We start from the raw sequence: 20,030 nt of genomic DNA, 5'->3' as shown, positions 1-20,030 counted from the left end.
AGGCAAAGCAGTCCTGGGTACTTTCTTATGGCTACATCCCTCTTTTCCTTTTCTACCTTCAAAGAAAATATTCACTACCTTTTAAACCAAGCACATATATCTGTTTCCAAGGAATTTTCCCTATTCGGTCTCCCCAACCGACTTCCCACAACAACCAATGCCAATTTATCATCTTTCTGACACAGATTCACTCACCAGGGATAAAAGACTGTGCCACATCTTTGATCACACAGCAATTATAGGACCATTTTCTTACTACCAACCAAGCAATTCTCTCCCTTAGCCCATCTGAAATCAGGATCCAACTCTCTATTTGGGCTTACAAATATTTATGATGAATGAATACATTTTGAGTAACTAAAAATGTCAATACTCACTTTGCAGTCTTTAAAAGGAGTGGTTTTTGATTGATTCCTGCTAAAATACTCATCTATGCACGCTTGAAACTTTTTGGAAATGAGAGCTCCATCCTCCCAGCTGCACTCTGAGTATGGAAGGCCCTGCCATTTGCAATAATAATCAGGATAACCAGCTGCAGACTTTTGATTGGAATGAGCTGTGAGATAAATCAGGTATTTATTTTTTTACATTGAATCTTATCCAAGGAATAATTCTTGGTAAAAAGTACAAATGTAAAAATTAGTCGTCTGGTTTACAATACTCTAACAAGAACAAGCTACTGTATTTGATGTTTAAAGAGTAAATTTAAGATTTTTTTCAGACGATTTCAAGCATGGAAAGATAAAAGTTGAATTAGAATCATTTATTACTAACCAATTATTCGCTCCACTATTTGATACTGCTTATGTAGATCATCTGTAAGTTCTTGCTGGCAATTATAATATTCCACATCTTCTGGAGAAGCATTTTTCAACCTGAAAGATTATTAATCCAGGAATAGACTTCAAAATCTCCCCTACATAACCTATCCCCCCAAACACTATCTGTAGCACAAAATCTCCCATTTTACCACTTATCATGTGAGCCAGTCTGAATAATGAAGAAATTGAAACAGAAATAAAGCATCATTAATTTTTAACTTTAAAAATTTGTAATTTGTAATATGTGAGACACATTCTATGTGTCTATTATCATGGAGAAATTTAGATATGGGTATTCCTAAGAAGTTTTACCTTGAGATGAAATACAAATAAGTCTAGAAACAGTTATTTTAGGTTATCATTTGATTCCTGACTATGCACTCCTTATTAACAAAAAAGCTCAGCAATAATCTTTGAACTATTAAAAAATAAGTATAAGACATATTTACCATCTTTTTGTTTCCTGATCTTTTTTCTTATAATTATCCAATTTTTTCATTCCTCTAACATTCTGCTGCTTAAGGGTTTCTTCTGTCTCCCAAGTATTGTGGATATGGGACCATCCCTTCCATTTAATTAAATACTGGATCTCTCCTGGTTCCTTGTTTTTTTCAAATCCTGCATTTGGGTCACCATCTGCTTCAACTGCATAGATGGTTGTAGTAGCACCAGTAGCTGAAAAAGGAAGCACAATAAATTCCATGTATGTCTATTATAGGAGTATTTCCTTTCAAACTCAAAAATTGAAGAATATGAATAGAAAAATACATGCTCTCTTAAATCACTAAAGTATTAGGGTACAAGAATTTATGGAAAATTATATTACACACATATAAAAGAAACAGAATTTTAGAACAGAAAGATTATCTAATTTAATCTCATTGGTTTTAAAATGAGAAAAAACAAAATCAAAAGACAACAGTATACCTAACATTATACAAAAATTTATAATAACTGACGACTGCAACACTGATAACTGAAAACTAGAATAATGGAAAATCATTTTTTTTTAAAGACTTTATTTTTCCTTCTTCTCTCCAAAACCCCCAGTACATAGTTGTATATATTTTCAGCTGTGGGCCCTAGTTGTGGCATGTGGCATGCCGCCTCAGCATGACTTGATGAGTGGTGCTAGGTCCGCCCCCAGGATCCAAACTGGTGAAACCCTGGGCTGCCAAAGCAGAGCAAGCGAACCTAACCACTCAGCCACAAGGCCAGCCCCTGAAAAATCATCTTTAAAAACTGCATGTTTGAAATCACTACGTTGAAGAGATATCTGCACCCCCATGTTCACTACAGCATTATTTACAATAGCCAAGACGTGGAAACAATCTAAGCGTCCATCAACAGAGGAACAGATAAAGAAAATGGAGAACATATATACAATGGAATACTAGTCAGTCATAAAGAAAGAGAAATTTTGCCATTTGCAACAACATGGATAGATCTTGAGGGCATTACGCTAAGTGAAATAAGTCAGAGAACGACAAATACCAGATGTCACTTACATATGGAATAAAAAAACACCTCACAGAACAAGAGATCAGATTAGTAGTTACCAGCAGGGGGGATATGATGAAGCTGGTCAAAAGGAACAAACTTCCAGTTAAAAGATAAGTTTAAGTATTGGGGATGTAATGTACAACATGATGACAATAGTTAACACTGCTACATGGTATATTTGAAAATTGCTTAGAGAGTACATTCTAGAAGTTCTCAGCACAAGGGAAAAACCTTCTTTTTCTTTTTTTAAATTGCATCTATATGACATGATGGATGTTAACTAAACTTATTGTGGTAACCATTTTGCAATATTTAAGTCATTACGCTGTCCCCTTAAACTTACACAATGCTGTATATCAATTATATCTCAGTAAAACTGAAAGAAAAAATGTATGTTAAGATAACTAAAAATAACCTACATATTTGAAATGAAAGAAAAAGACATTTTTAAAAAACCAAATTGTTCGTGAAATTTAAACTACTTTAAATAAGAACTATTATTTAGGCATGGCGACAGAAAAACTCAAATACGCAGGATGAAAATTTTCTAATTATCTGCAGAAAGAAGTGGGATCAAGTGGATATTTTCTGGGAAGAAAACACTCAGGCTAATAAGCAAAGAATATTTTACAGCAAATAAGCAAAACAGAAGAAAATCCACTCTCTTGGCTTTCAAAATGGAAAAGTCTTCAAAAAATACTTTATTCTAGCAAATATTAGTGAAACAACCAAGCAATAAATATGCTTTAAAAAAAAAATCACCTCCTTTTCTCCCAATCCGACAATCCATAAACCGTTCTATTGTTTCAAATTCTTCTTCCTCAGGTTGAGGAACATCCTCTCCACAGACTTCCAGTAGGTCATCAGAATCTGTTTTCATTTCTTCGTCTTCCTTATAGCTAACATTGACAGTTGCTTGGCGACGAGAGCTCCTTTTATCATTATCATAATCTTCATCATCGTCATCTTCCTCCTCAGATGAATCAATCTGTCTCTTTTTTTGTCCAAGAATCTTCTTTCCATTTTTTGACTTAGATCTAGGGAAGACCAGGGACAGAGAGGTGTTCTATAGAAACACTGGCATAAAACAAGATTTGAGAAAGTATATACAAAAAGGATGAATATCTTCAGTAACTAACATTTTTCAGCATCAAACAGAGAACATACTATACTTACCTATTTTGAGGTTTTCTGCTTTTAACTTTGTTTTTTGGCTCATAATCAGATTCTGTTTCATCACAACTGCTTTTATCTCCATCTTCTTCAGATTCTGAATCTGAACCAGACTGAGATGGAGATCCTGACCCAGACATCTGCCAATCTTCACTGTACATAAAATATATAAAGTATGTTTGTTTATACATATATCACATAGTAAATTTCATCTCCAATAAAATACAAAAATAATCAAATAAACTAAATTACATTCCAGTTAATATCAAACATATTGTTGCTTTCACCTATACTAAGAATATTAAAATGTCTCTGTAGAACAAGAAAAATACTGGATCACACTCCTGTTATCTCCCCCATAACTCAGGAGTTTTGTTATTCATTTAGTTATACCTCAATTATCAGCAAATAAGTAAATGTTATTATTACTATTTTTTTTTTTTTGGTGAGGAAGATTAGTCCTGAGCTAACATCTGTTGCCAATCTTTCTCTTTTTGTTTGAGGAAGACTGTCACTGAGCTAACATCCATTTCACATGTGGGATGCCGCCACAACATGGCTTGATGAGCAGTGTGTACATCCACACCTGGGATCCAAACCCACAGAGCGTGTGAACTTAACCACTATGCCAATGGGCCAGCTCCAGTAAATGTTATTTTGATGATCATTATGGATGAAAACATAACAGGCTAATTTAAAGTGTTTACAGGATTTAATTTTGAAAACCGTATATAGTTGTCATACTTACCCTCTCAAAAAGAGATTCTAATTCCTTTCATTTTAATTTTCTGAAAACTGTGATTTTTAAAAATCTACCCTTCAAAACTGATTTTTAAAAAACGACACATTCATTAAGAAGCTTACAATACAGTATATAAAACTGTAAAAAAAAAAAAAAAATCAGTCCACCTTAACCAACATTAAATGATTACCTTACGGTTCATACTATTTTTAGTCTATTTAGTCTGTTTAATTCCAGTGAACATGTAGAGGAGAAATACTGCATACACATGTTAACATTTTGCTATAATATAATCTTCAAATGAAAGCTACACATGAAGTTCTTATATATACACTATATCCTACCTCACAGCTACTGCTGCTACTCCACTGCTCTGTATCTCTTGCATAAATTATAACTATGTTAAGGGTTACATAAGCAAGCACATATGATAAAACCTGGCTTATGATAAAAACATATCAGAGAAGCAAATTCTTTTTTATCTTGAGATCTTTTCAGAATTTGCACATTAGAAGTAGCAATAGGCAGGATATATCAAAAAGTCTCCATTTTATATTTTTATAATATAAACTACAATGATTTTTATATCCAAGAAATACTACCCATCATCCCAAATTAGTCTTGTTTTTAAAAACATTCTTTGCACTTGTGCTAAATTTAGAAATTACTAACTCTGTGGAAAAGTTACATAGCTGATGAGGCACAGTAGTTGAAAATGCACTTAGTAAACTAGAAGACAGATCTAAGGAAATTAGCCAGAATGTAGCATAGCAAGAAAGGTATAAAAAACATGATACAGTAAGATTCACAGAGGATAGGATGGATGATCCAATAGATACAAACAACAGATATGATCCAAAAAGACAGGGATACCTCAGAGATACTGCAGGTTCAGTTCCAGACCACTGTAATAAAGTGAATATTGCGATAAAAATAGTCACATGAATTTTTTGGTTTCCCAGTGCATATAAGTTATGTTTACACTATACTGTAGTCTACTAGGTATGCAAAAGCATTATATCTAAAAAAAAATTTACATACTTTAATTAAAAAATACCTTACTGGTAAAAAATTCTATCATCTGGTAGAGGGTCTTGCCTTGATATTGATGGCTGCTGACTGATGAGTGTGGTGGTTACTGAAGGTTGGGGTGGCTGTGGCAATTTCTTAAAAAAGACAACAATGAAGTCTGCTGCATTGACTGACTCTTCCTTTCATGAATTCTGTGGTATGCAATGCTGTCTGATAGCATTCACCCACAGAACTTCTTTCAAAATTGGAGTCAAGCCTCTCACACCCTGCTGCTGCTTTATCAACTAAGTTTATGTAATATTCCAACTCCTTTGTTGTCATTTTAACAATCTTCACAGCATGTTCACCAGAAGTAGCTTCCATCTCAGGAAGCAACTCCTTGTCTGTTAAAGTTATCATAAGATTGTAGCAATTCAGTCACATCATCAGGCTCACTTTTAATTCTAGTTCTCTTTCTATTTCCACCACATCTGCAATTACTTCCTCCACTGAAGTCTTGAACCCCTCAAAGTCATCCACCACAGGAGTTGGAATCAACTTCTTCAAACTGCTGTCAATGCTGATATGTTGACCTCTTCTCATGAATCACAAATTTCACTAATGGCATCTAGAAAGCTGAATCGTTTCTAGAAATGTTTTCAATTTACTGTGCCCAGATCCATCAGAAGAATCACTATCTATGGCAGCAACAGCCTTATGAAATGTATGTCTTAAGTGACATGACTTAAAAGTTGAAATTATTCCTTGATCCACCAGCTGCAGAACAGATATTGTGTTAGTAGGCATGCAAACAACATTAATCTCACTGTACATCTTCATCAGAACTCTTGGGTGACCAGGTGTATTGTCAATAAGCAGTAATATTTTGAAAGAAATATTTTTTTCGGAGCAGTAGGTCTCAACAGCAGGCTAAAAATATTCAGTAAACCATGTTATAAACAGATGTGCTGTCATCTAGGCTTTGTTTTTCCATTTATAGAACACAGGCAGAGCAGATTTAGCATAATTCTTAAGGGTCCTAGGATTTTCAGAATGGTAAACCAGTGAGCACTGGCTTCAACTTTAAGTCACCAGCCTCACTGCATTAGTCCCCAACAAGAGAGTCAGCCTATCCTTTGAAGCTTTGAAGCCAGGCATTGACATCTCCTCTCTAGTTAGGAAAATCCCAGATGGCATCTTCTTCCAGTATAAGGCTGTTACATCTACATTGAAAATCTGTTGTTTAGTGCAGCCATTTTCATTAATTGTCTTAACTAGATCTTCAGCATAATTTGCTGTAATTTCGACATCAGCACTTCACCTTGCACTTTCACGTTACGGAGACGGCTTCTTTTCTTTAAACCTCATGAACCAACCTTCGTTAGGATCAAACTTTTCTTCTGTAGCTTCCTCACCTCTCAGCTTTCACTGAATTGAAGAGGGTCTTGCTCTGGGTTGGGGTCTAGCTTAAGGGACTATTGTGGCTGGTTTGATCTTCTATCCAGACAACTAAAACTTTCTCCATATCAGCAATAAGGCTATTTTGCTTTATCATGCATGTGTTCACTGGAGTAGCACTTCACATTTCCTTCAAGAACTTTTCCTTTGCATTCTAAACTTGGCTACCTATTTGGCACAAGAGGCCTAGCTTTCAGCCTATCTTGGCATTTGGCATTCCTTCCTCACTAAGCTTAATCATTTCTAGCTTTTGATTTAAACGGGAACATGTGACTCCTCCTTTCACTTGAACACCTAGAGGCCACTGTAGGGTTATTAATTGGCTTAATTTCAATATCGTTGTGCCTCAGAGAACAGGGAGGTCCAAAGAGAGACAGGTATAGAGGACCTGTCAGTGGGTGGAGCAGTCAGAAAACACGCAACATTTACCAGTTAAGTTTGCCATCTTATATGGGTGTGGTTCATGGCACCCCAAAACAACTAGAACAGTGACATCAAAAATCACTGATCAAGATCACCATAACAAATGCAGTAATAATGACAAAGTTTGAAATACTGCAAGAATTACCAAAATGTGACAGAGACATGAAGTGAGCAAATGCTGCTGGGAAAATGCCACTGATACACTTGCTCAATGCAGGACTGCCACAAACCTTCAATATGCAAATAATGCAGTATCTGTGAAGTGCAATAAAACGAGGTAGGCCTATAGTACAGAGAGATTTACAGAACAAAAAAGAGAAAAAGTCTGGACATAAAATGACTGAATTTTCAGAAACTAATAAAACACAGCAACTTTCACATTAACGGTGCACAGAACAAAGTACAGAAAGTGGAATAAATAAATCCAAAGCTAGAACAGCAAAGTAAACGTGCAGAATATCAAAGACAAATAGAAAAATAAGAGATAAGACAATGGAACAATGTTTCTGAAGAAATAAGAGAGAAAAAAACTCAGATCATCTAAATATCTGAATTGGGAATCTGAAATACTCTTCAGACTTTGTGGGTCAAGATCTTTAGGAAACTATAGTGAGTTTCTAAATGAGTTCTACAGAGGAAATAAATTTCAAGTGTAGATGAATAGTAAGGAAAGGTACTGACATAAATTAACAGAACCACCCAAAATTCATCATCCACTGGTCCTTACACTCCTATATAGGTTTCCCAAGTTATTAAGATTTTCTGATATTATGACTATGTAGATCTTTGAAATTTAAAAATATGTAGGGGAACAGGGTTACAGGAGACAAACAAGTGGCAGAAAAACCTCGGGTCACCACAGAAAAATAAATGTTAAGGATTAATGGTTTAAATTAACCTAATAAAATGCCATGAACCAAGAATTCACAAAAGTCCGCTTTTGGCAACAATTTTTCACAAAGGAAGAAATATAAAATCATTAGGATTTGCCTGCTATGAAGGTAATCAGTTGAACAAAATGACATACTCTTTATGTTTTTTTCTTTTGATCTCACTCGATGAATCATCAGAATCTTCACTGCTAGAGGAATCCTGCAGAGAAAAATAAAGTTAATGTTATTAATGATTAGAATTTAACCATTACATAAAATTTTTGCTTGCCATACTATTTTTCGCTTTGCTAATAAGAATAACTGTAAAGCCTATTCTCTTATTCCATATTGTTATATTTACACCATTAATTAGCACACAAAGTAATAACACTTTCATTGCAAATTTATAACCCAACCAGTGAAATTAGGTAAATATCACAATGTCAGAATTTTGTACAAAACTTTAAAATCTACCATCTCTGGGGACCATTACTGTTGCCTAGCATGGCCTTAAAAATGAATCATCATTTGTCAAATTTTACCTATTATTTTTCTTTCCCAATAGACAATTTTTGATATAGTTCTTCCTGAATGGTTTTGTGCAAACACACATGCATGTGAGGTCATGTGCACACAGGAACTACAATGTTTACAGCTGCAGCCTATTCTTTTAAAACTACATTGAGAATTCTATTATTCTTCCATATAAATGATTTAATAGTACAATATTTCTTCATTCATATTATGTGTGTGCATACATTGTGTTCGTGTATGTATATTTCCTTTGTACTCACATTTATTTCTAGCTTTGCTATTATGACTAAGTACACACAAATTACCATTGCTTGTTTTGGATTAATCCCTGAAGGTGGAATTATTGGATAAAAATGTGTCTATATTTTAAGGCTCTTGACACACATATTTAAATGCAGTTATTTCCTATCTATTCTTTCAAAACACTTAACTGTTTCTAATAATTTCATATATACCTACCCAGTACAAAAGTGTCTTCTTTTAAAATAACAGCTTTCATAATGAAAACTCACCTCTTCTGATCCACTATTAGATGAAGCTTGATGTTGTTGCTCCTGCTGCTGCTGCTGCTGCTTCTTAAGCATTGCAGATCTTTGAACAGCCAGAATGCTAGGGCTAGATTTCCAAAACTTTAACAGAAATATTAATCAGTGAAGGAGAAAGGTTTGAGAGAACTGAAAAAAGATTAATTTATTGAAAAGCAGTATCAACTTTTTCACTGCCTCCAAATAATGAATTAAAACTATTTCAATATTCACATTATATGTAACACACTATTATTGCAATATAATTAAAATGCTGAGCTTTAGTTGTATATAAAAAATTTATGGTGTGGTGAGTTTCATAGACAGACAATATTAAGCAGTATGTTCTTTGGTGGTAAGAGTATTATTTTCAAAAACAAAGTGATAACCTGAAATACTAGTGCTACTCAAAGTGTGGTTGCCTACTTTTTTAACTGGTGTGAGATGAAGAGTTTGAGTGAGAACGCAAATCAACTATGTCACTAAGCACAGTTTTAGTTCAGCTGACTTTCTTTTTTAGTAACAAGATTTTCTCCATGAAGGAAGTTGTGTGTTCATTTATATTCTGGCCCAAGCATCTTATCGTTACTGGTACTCTAAGTAACATTACTGTATATTATTATGAGGTACAGTCAAGTTTTAGCAAATCTCGCAGTAGCTTTTTTCAAACAGAATGGCCCTGAGCTTATTATATCAAGTATCTCCAAGGAAGCAGAGCTCTGTGGAATCTTCTGCTATTAGCAATCAAGTGTCTCCTTTGAAGATCTTGAGAGTAGAGATCAGACACTGTAAGACTAACAAGAAGACCTTAATGGCCTTTAATTTTTATCCACGAGACACTGAATATTTATGAAACTCAATTTCTGCCTCAGAAAGAAGAAAAAGTTTTATTTGTGTGTGTTTATTTTGTACTTGCTGTTATGAAGTTACAGACTGCTTCTCTTGGAAGCCAATCAGCCCATACATATTTAACCACAAGTTTGAGAATAGTTGAAATGTTTAAAATTAATGTTTTCTAAAAGCTAGATTAACAATGCTATAAACCAATGCTATAAAAATGTATACGGGACAGAAAGAATTACAAGTAACACAAAAGTATTACAAAATATTACAAAGCAATACAAGTAATACAAGGATCTACTTTTCATTGGATACTTTATTACCTCAGCTCCATCAACTTTCGGGGGTTTTGCTTGAACTTTACTTTCTCGGGAAGTGTCTGACTCAGACTCTGACTGGCTGCCCGATTCTGATCCAGAGTCAGAGTCACTGCTACCTGACTGGCTACTGCTTCCATCACTACTGCTTCCAGAACTCGAACCAGATCCAGAGCCTGAAGCTGACCCAGAATCATCATCCGACTGGCTACAATTTGAAAATAAACAGATTTCAAACAAAATTCATCAGGAATTTAATTTTTCTTAAAAGTCAAAAGAAAGCTCCAAATCATTAAACTTTGCATATTTCATATTTCAACTTTCTATAGCCAAATAGAAACAGGAACTAATGTTAATCTACACTAATAACAAATACTTGATAGATTCAGTACAGTTTTGGTTAAAACATTAGCAATCAGATCACACTCTTCCTCCAAGATAACGAGCCAAATCTATCAAGTGCAGAACCTTGGGCTAGAAACTTGGAAAGAAGTTTAAGCCACAGTCCCTACTCTTAAAAGGCTATTTAGCTGTAGTAAATAAAAAGTAGGAACCGTGTAAAGAAAAGGTTAAATGTGTTGAAGATTCTCAGAGTAACAGGTAGAAAAGAAACTTATTAGCAGTTTCTCTTTGTTTTCAAGTTTATACCTATGGTCTATCATTCCAGCGGAAGATAATTTAATATAATTAAGCTATGACAAAATACAATTTACCAAAAAATAAAATCAGTAATTGCTTCTCTGAGAAAATCACTGCATGGTTCCACAGTAATAAATCTAAAATAATAACGGATTCTCACAATCTTTCCTAACCTCTACACATACACGTGTGAAAGTTCATTGGGAAACTATCCTTTTCTCCATTACCCATTTTCAGCCCAAGGTAGCCTAGAAAAGGTTTGGACTAAACACCTAATTGTAAATTGCTATTATCCCCAAGGCCATTTGTTCACATGGTGTTTACATTTGAATTGTTGAAAACTACGGCATTAAATTTTTGATACAATGGTAGACTCAGCTTTTGATGTAATTTCATCTGGCTTTATGAGAAACAACAGGTAATGTTTTATGTATATACAGGAAAATTAAAGCTTCATGTCCACTGCTGTAATTTTCAGAAATACCACCAGATGGAAGTATTACTCTAAGAAAACATCACAATATTAAAAGTAGTAATTCCTTTCTAAAACTAATTTCTCTTTTTCTAGAGCAAGGAATTAATAGTTTCTTCATGAAACACAGACATAAAAGTTTGAAAGAAGACTTTTGATTCCAAAAGTTACATATAAATTAAATGCTTAAAGTGTGAACAAAAACAATTTTTTTTCTTTTTAAAGATTGGCACTTGAGGGGCTGGCCCCATGCCCGAGTAAGGTCAGTTTGCACAATCCCCTTTGGCGGCCCAGGGTTTCGCCAGTTCAGCATACTACAACTAGAAGGACCCACAACTAAAAAAATATACAACTACGTACCAGGGGGATTTGGGAAGAAAAAGCAAAAAAAAAAGATTGGCACCTGAGCTAACAACTGTTGCCAATCTTTTTCTTCTCCCCAAAGCCCCCTGGATAGTTGTATATTCTAGTTGTGAGTGCCTCTGGTTGTGCTATGTGGGATGCCACCTCAGCATGGCCTGACAAGCAGTGCCATGTCCATGCCTGGGATCGGAACCAGTGAAACCCTGGGCCGCCGAAGGGAAGCACACAAACTTAACCACTCAGCCACGGGGCTGGCCCCCCAAAACACAAATTTTTAAAATCTAGGGATCTAGTGTAAAAAACGTTTTTCTTCATAGAAACAGTAAACAAAAATTTGCCTCTTAAAGACTACAATATCAAGATCATTTTTGCCATAATTTCTACCCTCTGGTCACATGGTTCTGAGTTCCAAAAACAACATTGTGCCTTTTAATTTAAAAAGAAAAAACACTACCATATTTTACTTGGGTCCCTGGAGAGAAATTTCAGCAAGAATATTACAGAAGATATTTTCCTGACACACAATTTTATTTCTCCTTAAACCCACTAGGTAAGAGACATCTTTCATTTATTCAATAAACTTTGAGAACTATTAGGTATTAGGCATTGGAAGACTGAGATGAGACAAAATCTCTAACATTAAAAGAATTTCTGGGACCAGGTTGGTGGCGTAGCAGTTTAAGTTCATGCACTCCGCTTCGGTGGCCCAGGGTTTGCAGCTTTGGATCCTGGGCACGGACCTACGCCCCACTTATAGAGCCATGCTGTGGCAGGCGTCCCACATATAAAGTACAGGAAGATGGGCACCTATGTTAGCTCAGGGCCGATGTTCCTCAGCAAAAAGAGGACTGGTGGCGGATGTTAGCTCAGGGCTAATCTTCCTCAGGAAAAAAAAGAACTTCTAACCTAGTATGGAGAGAGAGTCATGTCAACCACTAAATATCATTCTGTGCTATGTTTAAGATAATTGATTCAGGTGTATGGGGAGCACTGAAGATACAACCGGTACAGCAATCGAGGAACATTTAGAAGAAGGTGCAGTTGAACTAATTCTTTAGGAAAGAAGAATTAAGCAGAAGGGGTATCACTTTAATTGCTTATAAGCTTCTTGAGGGTACTGTTTATTTTTTCCATAGTACCTACCACAGTACCTTACACAGTGGTATCATGTAAGTGTTCAATAAATATTTGAAAAGTAATGAATGATTGAATTTAGGGGGCTATCTTGGGCCTATATTCTTAATTATATCATGATTAGTCATTCCAGATGAATAGCTAGCCAAAAGTCCTCGTCAATAAATCGAAATTCTTAAGTGAGCGGCTGGCCCCGTGGCTGAGTGGTTAAGTTTGCACACTCCGCTGCGGTGGCCCAGGGTTTCAACGGTTCGGATCCTGGGCGCGGACATGGCACCGCTCATCAAGCCACATTGAGGTGGGGTCCCACATGCCACAACTAGAAGGACCTGCAACTAAGATAAACAACTGTGTATGGGGGAGGTTTGGGGAGATAAAGCAGAAAAAAAACCAAGAAGATTGGCAACAGTTGTTACCTCAGGTGCCAATCTTTAAAAAAAATTTAAAAAACAATAAAAAAAATTCTTAAGTGAATGTAGGAATCTTTCCTTTCATAGGTTCTTTCAAAGAACCTTTCAGAGATTCTGCTTTTTGGGAAGTAGTAGTTCTGGCTGAAGACAAAAGCAAACAGCCGAAGTCCAGGCTACTCTAATGGCACAGGTTTATTGTTAGAATGGCTTTACATCAGGTATTAGAAGCATAAAGTCTTTACTCCCTTTATTTAGTTGTTCTTAGTAGGATTAAGAATATACAAGGAATAAGTAAGGTATCTTATATACTGCCGTAGAACGATCTCCAAGATATAGTTAGGTAAAAAAAAAAAAAGCAAGATACAAAACAATGTTTATAGTATGCTTCCTTCACATAAGAAAGGGGAAATATTTATACACACTTGCTTATACTTTTAAAAAAGCAATAACAGCAGCATAAACCAACAATTAAGTTAAAAATGGTTACCTACAAAGGGAGGGAGGAAGGTAGAGAACGAAGAGAGGGCATGAGGATTGAAATGAGTGGTCACTTTTAGAACCATGTAAATGTTTTACAGAATTTATTTTAAAAGAAATTCCTAAAAATTCAAAGAAAGATATATATAGGTTGAGGAGAAAAAAATCTCTATTGACATAAAATTTTGAGCTGAAACAGGTGAAATGTCTCTCCCTGATAAAGTAATTCTATTTCAGCTGCTGCTCCTAAAGTTCTTTCTAGAATAAAAATCTGAGAATGGGCTAACTTTTTAAGACGTCAGTGTTTCAATAACAAAGTTCAAACATCCATGAGGCCATGCAGGAATTTCTCTGCCAACCTATCTCCAACCAGTTTTCCACTTAAACCCTTAGTTCTAGTGATGGCAAACTACTTGTAATTCTCTGAGAGCCGGTTTCTCTTTTCACTTCCTGCTTCTGCACAATTACGTCCCTCCTCTGCCCATTATAAAATTCTTACTTGCGCCTCACCTCACATGCACTTTTCCAACAAATTATCTCCTGACTCCACTCTCAATCCAACCTTAAATTAGGCATCCTTCCTCAGCGCTCCCAAAAACATCCTGTGCATACTACTATCTGAGCTGTGAGCACACCACGTAAAAATCATTGTAGTTTTCTGTTTTGTTTTTTGGTATCCTACCTTTGGTATTCTACCTTATGTTCCTAGACTGCTGGGGTCTTCACTTGTTGCCCTTTGTATGCTGAGTATTAAATCAAGAACTCTATATGTTTGAAGGGTGGATGGATGTATAGATCAACAAACCACAGATACATACGGGTACAAATTCTTGTATAAAATTCACAAATATAATTTGGCTATGAGAAGTATTTCTGAGCTCCAACTAACATTTTATTTATTTAAGTAATAATCAATACCACTGATCTTCTATATAACATAAGTATCGAACACTACTGAAGAGTTATCCTTATTAATTATATTAAATCTTACTAGCACAATAAAGCAAACACTGAATTCTTTTCCTCATCTTTCTCAATTCACAAAAGAAAACCCATCATCATATTTATGGGTACTTTGATAAAATTACATTGTTTTCTTACGGTAAATTAAGTAGAAATATCACAATTAAAAGATAAAACAGCAATTCAAATTAAAGTTTCTTTTCAAGCTTATTTTTACATTCAATTTCAAATATAAACAAGACAGTGATACAATGAATTACCACATAGTATCACCCAGCTTCACAATCATCAACTTATACCAATCTTGTTTCAAATAATCCAGCTTTCCCCCCCACACAATCTCAGACATTTTAAAATTTCATCCAGGGCCAGCCATGGTGGCCTAGTGGTTAAGTTTAGTATGCTCTGCTTTGACAGCCAGGGTTTGGATCCCAGGCGTGGACCTACACCAATTCTGTTAGCCGGCATGCTGTGCTGGTGGCCAACACACTAAAAAAGAGGAAAATTGGCACAGATGTTAGCTCAGGGCAAATTTTTCTCAGGGAAAAAAAAAATTTTCATCCATAAATACTTCAGAACTCATATGTAAAAGAAACCCAACACTTTTTGAACATCTACAATACCAGTATCACACCTTTAAAAAGTCACTTATGCCTTAATATTAAATATGAAATCAAATATTAACTATTCAGTTCAGTTTACCTCTTTAGTAGCATGATTATCTTTCTTCCACTGACTGAATGAGAATCCCAAGTGCAACACTGCACTTGAATCACGTATTTCTTAAGTCTTGTTCATTAATCTGACAGTTCCCTCTCCCTCTTCCCCCACTCCGCTTTGCAATTTATTTTATGGAAGAAATTAGGTAGTTTTTCCTGTAGACTTTCCTGCTTTCCAGATTTTGCCGACTGCATCTCTGTGGTATTATTTAAGATTTTTTTTCTGTCCCTTGCATTTCTTGTAAACTGCTGTTTAGATCTGGAGTTCAGCGCTTCTTGGCAGGAATATATTTAAGAGTTGTTGTGGACTTCTATCAGAAGGAACTTAACGTTTGGCTGTCTCTTTTTGTGTGAGGTTAAGTTTGATCTGTGGGTTCAGGTACTTTCAGCCTTATCCATCCCTTATACAGTTCCCCATAAGCTCTATTCTTAATGTTTTTAGCAGCCACTGATCACATGGCTTCACCTACTATTCATTTAGAGGCAGTAAAATGGTGATATTATATCATTTCTTCACTAGTAACGGTGGAATCCTTGTATAAAGAGAAATTTTCCCTTATCATATTTGTTATCCTGTCACTGTTCACACAGGAAAGGCATTTTTAATCTTTTCCCTTATTTCCTAGTTTTGAAAATGAGTTAAATTGCTAGCATCCTTTCAAAATAGACAATTTTTAAAGTCTCATTATGAACTCATGGATTTGAAATTATTTGATGAGTTTTAATCCACTGTCAGTATCATTGGTGATTCCCAAACTGTCCTATCTTTAGCCAACAGGAAACCCTTTATTAGTTCCTGAGTCCTTCTGACAAGACCTCAAATACTCTTTAATAGCCTCCTCACTTTCTGGTCTGACAAGACGAACCAGGCTCATTTTTGTATTTCTTGTCTCAGACTGTAACACAGACATTTCATCAAAAAGTCCTGCTTCTGTGTAAACTGGAAATTTTAAACTGCAATCTGAGCACTAGGTGAGCCGCCTACTACTACTACTACTGACTCGGTCATTGTCTTTTTTAAACACATGGCCTTTTTTTCTTTTTAAAGATTGGCACCTGAGCTAACAACTGTTGCCAATCTTTTTTTTTTTTCTGCTTTTTCTCCCCAAATTCCCCCAATACATAGTTGTATATTCTAGTGTGGGTCCTTCTAGTTGTGGCACATGGGACACCACCTCAGCGTGACCTGATGAGCAGTGCCATGTGCACACCCAGGATCCGAACTGATGACACCCTGGGCCGCCAAAGCGGAGGGCGTGAACTTAACCATTCGGCCATGGGGCTGGCCCCTGGTGATTGTTTTTAAGATTTTTTTTTAATGGAATGAGCTAGGATATGTGTATTTTTTACAGACAATGCATTAAGAATTTATACTAGTATTCCCAATTCAAACTCATTGGTGTTTTACTTCTGTGATTTTATATTTATAGCATCACTTGGGTTCAGTTGCTTGGTTCCAAATGACACTTATAAATTTGGTTTATCTTAGAATAAAAATATAATAATTTCAAAATAACAATACTATTATTATCAACAATATGATTACTGAATGGTAAGATTTCTTTACAATTCTTTCTGTCCTCACACCCATAATCAAATTATTGCTTTAAATTCAACTGAAACAATTTATTTCTGCATGGCCAGCAATTTGGATTAACTAGGGTCATTGCATTTTTTCATTTTTAGGAACTGCTTTTTACTCATTTTGATTTAATGTTGTTTTATTACTTACTTGGATCCAACTTGAAAGCTACAAAAATTATAGTCAAAGTCCAGCTTCCATCCTTGTCTGCTCTACACTATGTCTTCTCTCCCCTACAATAATTATTTTTAAGTGTTTATTTTCCCTTCCTTCAACACAAGCAAATTATGAATAAGAATATATGTTTATATCCCCCTTTCATAAATAACCATTAACATATTTAGACTCATATAAATGATATATTATACACATATTGTATCCTGGAGATCATTCCACAGCAGTAGATATATTCTCCTTTCCTTTATGCAACTGCATATACTCTATTTTATAGATACATCACAGCTTCAACTTGTCCCTGAAAGATGAACATGCTTTGTTTCCAGTCCTTTGATACTACAAACAATATACAAAAAACGGCCCTTTGGATATCTTTTGGTATTTATGGCAGTGTTTCTCTTGATTTGCTATTTACCAACCAAAGTAAACATATCCCCTTTGAAGTTTTAAATTTATAACCACCTAGCACCCAGATCTCGATTTCTAAATACTATCCCACACTTAAATAAACTAGGAGTCCTTTGAGACATGGCAGATTCTAGGGCTGGAACAGGAAAGGTACAAGACGAACCTAAACAATCTTGCTGTGCTAAAAAACAAAATACTTAAAAAAAAGAAAAAGATGAGGGCATGTCAAAAGGACACAGAAAAAAAAAAAATAGGACACAGGAGCCAACTTGAAGGGGCTTCCACTGGCCAAATCTGAGTTCAGCATCAAAATGGACAGTGAAGGATTATTACCTAATAGAAAACAGTCCTTGAGTCCATACTGATGATAGGTAGTCAGACAGACAGACAGGGGAGGGCTCTCATAGAGCTCTGAGTGCCAACTGGTAAATGTGGACAGGGTGATAGTGTTAGAAAGTTATCATTTTGCAATCATCATCGAAATACTGGTTTAGGCAAGAAACATCAAGAGATGTTAAACCTAGGGGAAGAGTATGATGAGTAAGATATCTGCACAGTCTTAAAGTATCTTCTCACAAATTGCTTAGTAGCTACAATGGGTAAATTAGAAACTACAGTGGAACTACAGACACCACCTTGTCGTGGTGATCAAAACTAATGTCACCAAAAGGGACAGATAGACAATATGAGCTGCCAGATATGATACATTTGAGAAAGAAATATCAGAATTTACACAGTACTCCAGCCAAGGATCCACAGGGTAGCGCATGCACAAATTGAACTGAATCATAAGTGAACAGAAGACAAACCCAAATTGAGAAATATATTCTGCAAAATAACTAGCCTTACGGCCTTCAAAATGCTAAAGTCATGAAAGACAAAGAAAGGAACTGTTCCACATTAAAGAAGATTAAAGAGACAGGACAGTAAAACGCAATGTGATCTTAGACTGGACCCTGTCCTGAAAGATGACTGGGATGACTGACCAAACTGGAATACAGACTGAAGGTTAAAGTACTGTTTCAAATGTAAATTTTTCCGAACTTATTAACTATATAGGGTTTTGTTCTTAGAAAACATATGGTGAAGTATTAATGTGTAAAGGGGCATGGATTTTTGCAACCTACTCTCCAATAATTCAGGAAAAATAAATATATCATATATACAAGTATATAAAGAAGGAAGAATAACAGGGAAATGGGGCAAAAAGTTAAAAATTAATGAATCTGGGCAAAGGTATTAAATAAGTTCTTGGTACTGTTCTCGCAACTTTTCTGTAACTTGAAATTAATCCAAAATAAAAATGTTAATGAACAAAAAAATTATTTTTCCAATACCACATGCTTTTACTAATATTCAGTATTGTGAAATCTCATTTGCAGGTAGTAAAAGGTATAAAAAGGAAATTTAGAAGCCACAAGTCGAACATGAAACACGCAAGTAGATAAACAGTGATGTGAAATATGAAAGCATCTGATGTAAAATCAGTCAATAACATGGTCAACCTAGACAGATGAAAATATACGAACTGCACAGAACTTTTCCTTAAGGGACCTGAAAAGGTAAAAATATTAAGGAAGGGAAATTAAAAACCAACAGTATACAACAGCTGCCCAAGAAAATGCAGTTGCCTAACTTAGCATGTCTTCTTCCTTTCCTTAGTAACAGAAATCCCAACATCATGGTCACCCCGTATAAAAGAGTACATAGCACACACTCCCTGCAGTTAAACATGGCCACCAGCTTAAGTTCTACAAATGCGACAAAAGCAGAAATGTTGGGTTGTACTTTCCAGAAGACTGTTCAATGGGGGCTGACTCAGCTAGGAGATGCTCCCTTTTTTGGTCCTTCTGATTTGCCTTCAAAGTTTGCAGCTGACAGGAGGAAAAGATGGGAAAATTGCTCAAAATTTACATCTCCACAGGTTCTTCTAGTATAGAGACCAATATTCTTTTCCAATATTCCCAAGGTTATTATAAGTCAGTGTTCTTAATAACCTGAGTGACCAGAAAAAATTAATATTCTGTTCAGTAAGACATGAAAATCCATTTTTAAACTGTTTTTTCAAGTTAAATTTTTAAGAACTTTAGTGCAGCTTTGATCAATGGTTTACTTCCTCATTAGTTTAGAGAAATGCTTCTCAAACTAACCAACATCAAGATCACCATGCCTCTCCAATTGTTTAATTGCATATGCCTGGGCCCCATCACATATCCCGTGGTGAAGCCAGCAGTAAGGCTGAGCTTGAAGGTTTTAAAGGTGTATGTTCATTCTTGGGATAAAATGACTAAAATCTGATCTCTGCCTGCTTCTCCAACTCCATCTTAAAACCACTCTCCTATCTCTATGCTGTACCCTAGCCTGACTGACTTCCTTCTGTCCTTGAATTTGCCAAGCTTTCTCCCCTCAGAACCTTGGTATGAAGCAGTTCCCCCTACCTGGAAAGCTTGCTAATCCCCACTCCACCT

At 35.5% G+C, this 20,030-nt stretch overlaps 1 protein-coding gene across 2 annotated transcripts in view; it reads right to left on the bottom strand.

Moving 5' to 3' along the window:
• The window catches only part of CHD1 (chromodomain helicase DNA binding protein 1), an 80,178-nt gene that overhangs the window by 43,415 nt on the left and 16,733 nt on the right, over positions 1-20,030 (bottom strand). For both annotated transcript variants that reach the window (XM_070569601.1, XM_070569602.1), the window contains exons 3-10: positions 10,225-10,426; positions 9,050-9,166; positions 8,159-8,223; positions 3,501-3,650; positions 3,087-3,361; positions 1,271-1,496; positions 775-875; positions 378-556 (exon numbers count right to left, since the gene is read on the bottom strand). In XM_070569601.1, coding sequence (XP_070425702.1) covers positions 378-556; positions 775-875; positions 1,271-1,496; positions 3,087-3,361; positions 3,501-3,650; positions 8,159-8,223; positions 9,050-9,166; positions 10,225-10,426 — 1,315 coding nt within the window. The remainder of the gene's footprint in view (positions 1-377; positions 557-774; positions 876-1,270; positions 1,497-3,086; positions 3,362-3,500; positions 3,651-8,158; positions 8,224-9,049; positions 9,167-10,224; positions 10,427-20,030) is intronic.

The sequence above is a fragment of the Equus przewalskii genome, chromosome 13 (assembly GCF_037783145.1).
Source record: "Equus przewalskii isolate Varuska chromosome 13, EquPr2, whole genome shotgun sequence".
In the NCBI taxonomy this organism is placed as follows: Eukaryota; Metazoa; Chordata; class Mammalia; order Perissodactyla; family Equidae; genus Equus; species Equus przewalskii.
This window is presented reverse-complemented; position numbering and strand designations above follow the sequence as displayed.